Source organism: Anneissia japonica, unplaced genomic scaffold (assembly GCF_011630105.1).
Source record: "Anneissia japonica isolate Jap-2015-1 unplaced genomic scaffold, ASM1163010v1 scaffold287613_len19126_cov113, whole genome shotgun sequence".
Classification (NCBI taxonomy): domain Eukaryota; kingdom Metazoa; phylum Echinodermata; class Crinoidea; order Comatulida; family Comatulidae; genus Anneissia; species Anneissia japonica.
The window spans coordinates 9,193-19,108 of NW_022703720.1; the positions used below are offsets into that span (position 1 = coordinate 9,193).

Sequence of the window (9,916 nt, forward strand, 5' to 3'; positions counted from 1 at the left end):
TTTTATTTTTACTAAGAAAATTAAATATTTTTGTCATAGAGGAAGAATTAAGAAGTAACAAAGTATATGTCAGTCCATTCAAGTAAGCAAAACTCAACGAAGTGCACATAACATTGTTAATTGACTGTTAATTGCTCATAAACATGCAGAATTGTTAATTTGTGATTGCGTTGCCATTGATCTTACCTAATTAATGCATTACATAATAAAACTTGATCACTGATCTACACTGATAACACTGACCGACTGAGGGCGTATTTTTCTATTCGTATTATTACCTCATGAATATTAATTTTAATAATTAACACAAACAATTACAATAAAAAATGGTTTATAAATTGAACTAAAAGGGTAACTATACATTCGAAAAAACATGTATTTTTTAAATTTTAATGCATTTTCAGGAAGCTTGGGTAATTTTTGGGCAATTTTTGCTGAATCTTGGGTAATTTCGACCCAGTCATTGGGTATATCCAAAATTGTGAGTGGTCACGCTGCCCCCAATGAGCGGTGGAAGGAGAACGATCGTACAGACTGGGAAATTAGAACATCAAAAGTACAATATTGTTTGACTTTACTGTCATCCTTAAATAGGCGTATGGTTCCACTTTATAGTAAAAGTAAGCCTGTATGAATTCTCTTGTTTACAGTATATTCATTTTTTTATTGCAAGTGTTGTCATATAAATAGATTACCAAAGACTAGCAGTAGTGTGTGTATACATGTGCCTTGGCCTAAGTCCTGAGGATGATGCCTTGCTTGATAAGGCTATATAATGACATGACTTTATTATTGAGTGGTACGCCTATTTTTTTATGACAGTATTAAGGTCTGCATCAACATTATTGGAAAAATTTGACTCAATTGTAATAATCACAAAGGGGAAACCTATTCTCTCGTTCTAGGCCTAGATTCTGTACCATAACAGTGACGAAGTCTAGCCCTACGAAAAGTTTGTGCATTCAAATTGTATGAATATTTTGGTGGGATTGCAATGCAATGCCAGTCTTGAAAAATGACGTCACACACATTCTGGCACTTCATTGGGTGATGGTGATGTAATGCCATTTACAATACCTTTAGCAAATTGAAGTAGAAATACGGTACCGTATCTTAGCCATGGCGATAAATAAATGCCGCTTACAGGCCTTTTTCATGAATCGGTAGACACCATGAAGTGATGACAAACATTGCGAATCAGCTTTTCTCTCCTTTTTTCTTCTTTTCATTTCATTTTATTTTCCTTTTGTGTTCATTTTATTCTCCTTTTTCCTTTTCTATACATTTATTACTGGAGGTATAATACCTCCATGATTTATTATATCATGTTTTACCTTTCTTTTTCTTTTATTTACCTTTAAGTCTTTTCCCTTTTCATTTTCTTATTTCTTTCTTTTTATTCCTATCTTTTCATTTCTTTCCCTTCCTCTTCCTTTTTAATTAATTTTTTTTCTATTGTTTTTCCCTTCTTTTCACAAAATTTATGACACTGTATTTATATTTTTATAGGAAGTTCAGTGTGATGCAGGGTAAGCTATTTTCTCATGTTCTCTTTTATAATTTTAATTTAGTTGACTTAGAATAAGACAAGACGATTTGTGTCTATAGCACGTGTGTCTGCGCGTGGGCAACGGTACTTTGCTGCCAGTCTTTGCGCGCCGGAAGTGGAGGATGCAAATGCTATGAGCACCATTGTCATGTCAAATACAAGCACAATATTTGTTTATTATTGTTATTACAGGTCTCCCTCCAGTTAAAGACGACCTGTAATTAAAAACCATTTTTTCTGTGATTCCAAATTAGCAAGTCTTTTATCTGTAGTCTATTACTCTAATTAGAAACTAAAGCTGATGAAGACCATGGAAGCCCCAGTCCCAAAAAGTTGTCATGTGAAATTATAAAAACATTATCATATGGTTTTAATTGTAAGTTATTATTATACTATATTTACTTATTTTATTGAACTCGCCTAGGTGGCGTCTAGGGGTGCACATTGGGGTGGGAGTTTCCACCCATCCCAAAGAAATACCTTTCCCCCTCAAGTTGTCCCTCCATTAAAAAAAATGTTCAAAGCAAAACAATTACGCTCTAGTACTCAATAGTTAAAAATCGCCTTTTTTTGCGTGGCAGGGCCCCTCTCACCTAATCATTGAGTCCCCCACTTTACCTTCACGGCCAACCTTCGCCCCCAATCAGCCTTTCCCCATCAGCCTCCCCCATCAGCCACTGATTCACCTTAAACAAGGCCCAGTAGCCACTTCTAGGGGCTGTTTAAACAAAATATATGCCATTAAATGCTTGCACCTGTAGACTGAAAACCTTGCATCCAGCTGGGGTATCTAAGCATGGCTGGAAAAGATTGGTCAGCATTCTGGTTGAAATCCCCGACCAGAGTGAAAACTGTTGCACCAAAATCACCATCATCATTGCTATTTGGTTATCGTTTTTTTTTTTCAGCAAATATCGTGAAGGGGCAACTAATAAGTGTAAAAAGTGTCAAATTTGTGGCCATAGAGCATATTATGCTGGCGACCAATTTGAAGATGAGTGTCGTTCATCTGAATCGTGCCCGCAATGGTGTGGTGTTTATAGTTTTCGGCCCGTTCCAGGAGAAAAACCAGTTGACTGTGCCCAAGTACCCACAACGCCCCAACCCACAACGCAGCATACAACTTATAGATACACTACTGGTCGGGAAGGTAAGTCGGACTTCAGGGAGGTAGTACCCTTCACCATGCATATTTAGAATTAACCAATACTGTAAGATGCACACTGAATTATAAGCTGGCAGAAAGTGGTATGACAGGTCCATATCCAGGGGAGTGCTATGGGTGTACCATACACATCATTAGGTGTACATGGCCCATAGATTTCTTTGCAGTAATTTCAGTTATCCTACATACATTTATCACAGCAGGTTTTTTTGCAAGCAAGGTTACTGAAAGTAGTACAGTAGTGCAACTGGACTAGCTATGCCTCACTCAAGGATATAATTGACAGTTTAATCATGCTCCATGGTTTAATGGATAAACCTTGATACACTAATTGGCAAACACCCAACTAGTTGGGTTAAAATCTGCTCTATTTACTAAGGGCCCTTTACACATCATAATCCACTCAAATCCAAAAAAGTCCAATGTAATGAACATACAATTTGTTATTTTTTATATAATAAAACTTAAAAGGGAGTCTTACGGTAAATCTTTATAATTTAACTATAGTTGGACACCCACAACGCTCTGCAATGCCAAAGCTACGATCCAGCTGGCTTTTCCCCTTGACCTCTCCATGTGTTCTAGACCAGTAGTTCCCAACCTTTTTGAGTTCGCGGTATTACTCGTTGGGCTGAGGTAAAAAAATATTGTATGTCTAAGGCACTTCTAGATGGCCAGAAATGCAAGGTCAGACTCAAAATTGTAAGGTGATTTTCTTTTACCCCTGATTTAATTTTTAATTTGTAAAATTAGGGTGACTCATGGTTGATATTCCACCAATAAGATTTTGGATGGAAGATGGTTCGCCAAATTACGACATCTTGGATCTCGGCATTCGATATACAGGAGGGGAGGGGGTGCAGATGAAAGATTTTTGACAGATGGGGATTTATGCTACCTCAGCCCAAACATAGTTAGGGCTGAGGTACGAAATTTGTATGTATATGGCATTTCTAGGTGGCTGATGACACTGTCGGACTCAAAATTTGAATGTAACGTTCGATGTTATCCCTATTTATTTTATATTTTCTAATTTAGGGCTCCCTCCTAATTTTTTAAATTTATTCAACAATCCAGGTGAAAGCAATACAAGAGAAAACATGGAAACAGAATGTACATTACCTGATGATTACCACTTCCATTGCAAGTGGCTCTCTTATACTAAACATCTTTACATAAAGAAAAAAACTAATTTAAAAGATTAATCTATCAGATCAGTAATAAAATATTGGAATTAGAATATAATGCCAGTTAACAATTTACAGTGAGTTTAGTTATTGTCAAGGCATGATCACACTGAAAAAATAATTGAATCATGAAAAAAATTGTTATAATCTAGTGAAACCCCAAATTTTTCATGGACACACAGAAGAATGGCAAATTTAGCTCTAGCAATGAAGGGTTTAAGGTTAGAAATCAAGTTTAATGTGACAGAGTGGTAATAAAGAACTGTTATAAGCCTTTATTTTAATTACTGTAGGTTCTACAACAGACTTCATTGCTACAAATGCAACAGTTACCAATCCACCACCATCTTACAATCAAACGAATGTGGCTGGTAAGTCAATATTTTAAATTTGTCCGAGACCATGTGGCAGTTGAGTACAGACGTGACACCAGTCAAGATTTGGGGATGGGTCTTAAAAATGGTCTTTTATCTCTGCATTTTTAATGCGGTCTGGAAGAGAATTCCAGAGTGATGGTGCAGCGAAAGATAATACACAGTGACCATAGGTGATGGTTTTCAAGAAACGTGAGCAACATTTTCTTGAGAACACTGTGATGCTAGTACCGATATAGGTTAATTGTAGCCGTCTTGTCTGAAACATACAGCAAATGTATTGACACTCCAAACAATAACCATTACTGAAAACCAAATTATGCTATTTAAATTGTGAAAGTATAAAATTGCTTTTCTATCTTCATGCAGTTAAAATGTAATTTCATATTTGGACTTGCCAAATATTTAAAAATAAAAGAACTTAAACATGCTTTTAAATTGATGTATAAAATTGTAAACTTTTTTGTTCCAATATGAAAGTTTTCAGTCATTGTACAAATTTTTGCCAGACACTTTTGCCTTCTTCAGCAGGTTGCTGTTGTTTCACGGTCTGTGACAATTGGTACATGTCGCTGCAAAACAGCGTTAAGTGTAAATGGGAACAAAAATTATACATTATACTACCAACAGATGAATTCAGCCATTTCCATAGAATTGCTACACAGTTGCTACAGGGTTTTCACTGCAATCGCAATCGGGAATGCCTCCTGACACAACTGACCAATCAGTGTCATTAGAGGATTCAGAGATAGCGTGTAGCGATTCTTTTTTTGGAAACCCAGCTTTCTTATCAATGCTTTTAAATCATTAAACATTAAACAATATTAGTAATGTATTTGAAATTTTAAATATACTGTATCTGGATTTCTTTTGATATATTTTATACTTTTATTAAAGTCATTTCTGTTGTTGTCCTACTTGGGGTTGCGGTCCTGTTTGTATGCCTTGGTTTTTGTTTAAGAAAAAGAAGTCATAGACAAAGAAGTAAGTACTAGCTAGAATTTTTAAAATGAAAACTATACCCCTGAAATAACACCAAATACATGAGCCGTCACTCATGATTAATGATGTTGAAACAAAATATAAGATGGTTGTGAATCAATATGTGAACATGTGTTTTATTAACGTACATTTTTGTATTGTTTATATTCATTTCCTTTCCATAGGTCATTCCAATAGTTGCTCACTCTTCGTTTTGTTGAGAAGAAGATTTTGTAGACTAAGAGGTAAGTGCTAAATTAGACTTGTGAATATCTTTCATCATTTTGTTCCTCTGAGCTTGTGGTAGCCTCACAGAGATTTTGGTTTAACTTGTCAATGTTATCCAAATAACACATACAGGTATATCCTTCCAATTAAAAGACTACTTTAGGGACCAAGGTTGTGATGGTCTCTAGCAGCTGGTCCTTATTTATAAATGTAAAGATGATAAAATAGGTGTTAATTCATGCCACAGAGAGGCAGTCTTTAATTGGAGGGGTCTGTAATTAGATGGAAATCTGTATATTATTAGGCATGCCTAGTCTGGGTTAAGTGTGCTTTGGTGAAAGTAGTTTAATGATCCTGTCTGTGTTGTATCTACAAGTCTTGAAGGGGGGGGGGGGGGGGGGCTGGGTGCTGATGGGGGTTCGCAAAAGGTGAAGTGTGGTTGAGGGGCACACAAAATAAAAAAGGAGATTTTAGGTAATTTTTAACTACTAGACCATAATGTATGGGGATGTGACTGGGGGTGGGGCATGATTAATTTTTGGAGGGGAGTGCACATCCCCCTAGATAATAATAATAATAATAATAATAATTCTGGATTTATATAGCGCCTCACGTTGACACAACCTCGAGGTGCTTGAACATTATTACCTCGGATCATAGATATGCCACTTGATCCTGTACAAGGATGCATTGATTGAATTTTTTTTTTTTTTTTTGTATAAATATTTTTATTTAACAATTCAGCAGGAAAAATAAATGTGATGTTTCTTCTATTATTACTATACACTTGAAATCATTATGTATTTTATTTCTTAATAAAATATTGGAAACTCTTTTTCAGTTCAATACAGGGTCAAGTTGAGAACGGTTATGGTATACCCTGGTTCCTGGCATCTGAGGTTAGAGCAGGAAAGTCGTGAAAATGTCTGGCTAAGGCATCGGTTCTGGTTGACAGTAGCCAATTCTCAGACCAATGAAACAGTTAAGGAAACGGAATGGGAAAATATTGACGAAAAAATGAAAATTGATCTACCTGTACCGTCCAGCGGCTTGTTTTATGCAAAACTTGGAGTCAGTGACATGGAAATAATCTCAAATGTCAGCTGGATTCAGAAATTGGAAATTACAGTTCCTAGTAAGTGTTTAATGGCAAAAATTCTCAAAATCTCAAATTTACATCCAAGTCTAGGCACATACTTCACCGATTTTTGCCAAGCTGCGTGCAACAGATCGTTTTAAATCACAATCCCCTTAACTTGCCAACAACAATCAGTAGACATTGTTTACAGAGATTTTTACGCCGCTGACTGACAGTTGTGCCAGCCAATGAGGGGCATTCCTGGCTTTAGACTCGTGTCTTACATGGCAACAGAGCACCATAAGGAGAAATATGAATTTTCAATGTTTGCAAATTGGTATAAAGGCTAGCACCCCTTTTTGATGGATTCAAAGTTACATCAGCAGTGGCATCATCATTTAACTGACAGCAGTTTGTTCATCGTTTGTGGACAGATGGCAGGGGGTGGGGGAGAGGGGTGGGGTGAATATGTATTAAATTAACACACATTTTTATATTTACAGTATATCTACTTTTGCCTTACTTCCATTATTTTTTTTTCTTCTGCCACAGATCAGCCCTGTAATTGTACACTTGATGATTTGAAGAATACCGAGTTCAGCCCAAATTCAATCTACAGTCGCCTATGCACTGACCTGAATAAATCGCCACCGAGTATACAGAAAATAGGTCAGGCTATGGAAAGAACTCCGCGTGTCATTGAGTCTTTACTTTCTGAACAAACACCGTTTGTTGCGCTACTTGATAATGCTATGACAGAATGCGATGATGTGAGCGTATCCCATATAATCATGGGACTATCAAGTGGCAAGATAACAGATAAGGAGCAACGTGTATTGTCCTACCTGTCAGATTGGCATAGGTGCGTCATGTGCCAACATATTAAGGCATATAACACTGGAGTTCCATTGCCAACAGTTGCACCTGAAATCAACGTGGTGGTTTAAGAGACGTCAGGAGAGTAGATCAAAATCCATATCATAGCTAACAACAGGGGAAGTAGGCATCAGGCACGGATCCATTAGGGGGCATGTGGGTGGGGCATGTTCCTCCCGACACCCCCCCCCCCTAAGTTATCCCAAATATACCTAGAGCAAAAGGGGAAACTTAGGCATTTAAGCTATTATGAGAAGGCCGAAATATTTTCCCCATTTTTTTCTCTTTTTCTTTTTTCGTCAATTGGGTCTTTAATAAGTCCTCTTCCCACCAGCCGGTGCCAAACAAAAATTATTTTTCTTTACAGTAGAGTAAATTTTGTGAAATATTGTGCAACTTCAGGAAAACAGGGGCTCCAGAATTATTAGAGTACAAAGCTTCAGAATCGATAGAAAATCTGTAGTTTTCAGGTAGGAATTTTAGTAAAATTCATAATTATTAAAATGGATAAGAACAATCCGTTGGTCGGTTTCATTTGGTATGTGGTACTCAATAAAAGAAGGTATTTTCAAATCGCATGCCTGGCCATAGTTAACCATGCAAACTGTGTAACTTTGCAATCAAAACTTGAAATGGCTAATGTGGATAGGTGGTTTGCTCTTTTATATAATAAAACAAATACAGCATGGGATTATTCGGTAAAAAACTCAAGAAGTAAAATTTACTACTTTACCTCAAACCATGTTGTACTTCTATATTCACTGCTTTTTTCTTGCATAAAGTAGCCTTAGATCCTATAGATCTTAGAGCAGGATTTAAAAAAAACAGATTTTTTAAATTTTCGTTTGTGCAATTTGTTCACTACCTAATAATAACAGTGATCTTTTATCACTAGAACTTTTTAAATGTATTGTAAAGTTTTATGTATTAACAGCATGTTGTTCGAAGATTTTTTAAATTTAAATTTTAGATATTAATTAGAAAATGTCAAAGTTACAGGACTTTTTCTCACAAAAAAAAAAAAAAATAACCCCACTCCCAAGCCTCATAATAAAACTTATTTTATGTAGAGCAGCTTGTCTGTACATTTGTGTTGTTAAAGGCATTGCTACGTATAAACAGTGACAGGTGTCAGAGGGGACAACTGGGGGGACAATTGGACCCAGTTGTCCCCTGATGTGAACATTAGGTTCCTAGACCAACAATATTAATTTGCCTATAGTTAATTGATTGCCAATTCATAATATTGTGGTCTAAAAGCACAATTTTGGACAATACTAAGCCATAAAAACATTTCCCACTAACTGGGACAGTAATTTACCACCTCTGGAGTATAAGTACATTGCACGTCAGCGTAGCACTGAATGTATTTAGTCTGCACGACTAGAAATACTCCCACGGAATGGAGTTGTATAAAACCCTGCCCTGTTCACACACTGTTTTATGCCCGGGGAGGTATTTCACAGATGGAGAATCTATACCACCTCAGCCCCACTATGGTTTGGGCTGAGGTAAACAAATTTGTGATTATGGCACCTCTAGATGGCTGGAAATTGCACTTCCAAACTTAAAATTTGAATATAATTTTCTTTTCTTTTTCTCAATTTTTTTTATTTTGAATAATGTATGGGGAACCCGGACCGACTGGGCCCCTCTTGAATCTGCTACTGATGATGTTCCTATATATGGTCATGATGTGATGTCATCATTGACCATATTTAGGCATGTCACATGCTATTTATTTCTAGCCGTACCCCCAGATTTATCTGGTTTATACCCTCTTGGGTGCCCTTTGAGTATACAATGTACCTGATGGTTATTTGAATCTGTTCTACCATAAAGTCTCTGTGGCGTAATGGTTATGACCCTCGCTTTGACATTACGCAATGTATTTATTTATAGGACAACATTCATTGAGAGCTATGCTATGCTGTTATCTTGATTTATATATATGCAGTGGCGGTGCCAGCGGGGGGCACAGTGGGACTTAAGTCCCCAACGAACAGGTCAAGCCCCCCACCCCCTTCGGACAGAACTCATCGGGCTGTCAGACTGTAAAGTATAAATGGACCCACACCAAGCCAACACGTCTGTCACAGTCTGAGAGTGCCATTTCAGGCTATCCAGCAGAGGTTGCAATTTTTTTTGTTTAAATCTCATTTGGTAGGGGAACCATCTCTCAGCCCCTTCTCCCAGCTCAGGCATATGATCTCAGGTCCCTGTCAGACAGCTTAGGCCCCCTCCCCCCAAAAAATACATCCTAGAGGCCATTGTATATATGTTATATATTTAATATGATTTATATTGATTTACGATTGTATTTGACTAGGGTTTAAATAATTGGTTGATGTTTCTCATTGGCTGTTTGTGAAGAGTGTCCCACAATTCAGCTTTTAGCTGTTAAGGAACTCTATTTTGCCAACTGATTTTATTTTTTATAAAGAGTTTTAATAAAGATACCAAGATATATGATTGATT

The 9,916-nt window shown here is 36.8% G+C and overlaps 1 protein-coding gene across 1 annotated transcript; it reads left to right on the forward strand.

Moving 5' to 3' along the window:
• Positions 1–1,509: 1,509 nt before the first annotated feature.
• Positions 1,510–7,625, forward strand: LOC117104520 (the record flags this gene model as incomplete). The annotated part of the gene is made up of 7 exons (XM_033245376.1): positions 1,510–1,529; positions 2,458–2,699; positions 4,195–4,272; positions 5,173–5,259; positions 5,442–5,501; positions 6,326–6,619; positions 7,115–7,625. Coding segments are annotated over 7 exons (1,176 nt in total), but the record flags the coding sequence as incomplete, so codon positions are not given.
• Positions 7,626–9,916: the final 2,291 nt, after the last annotated feature.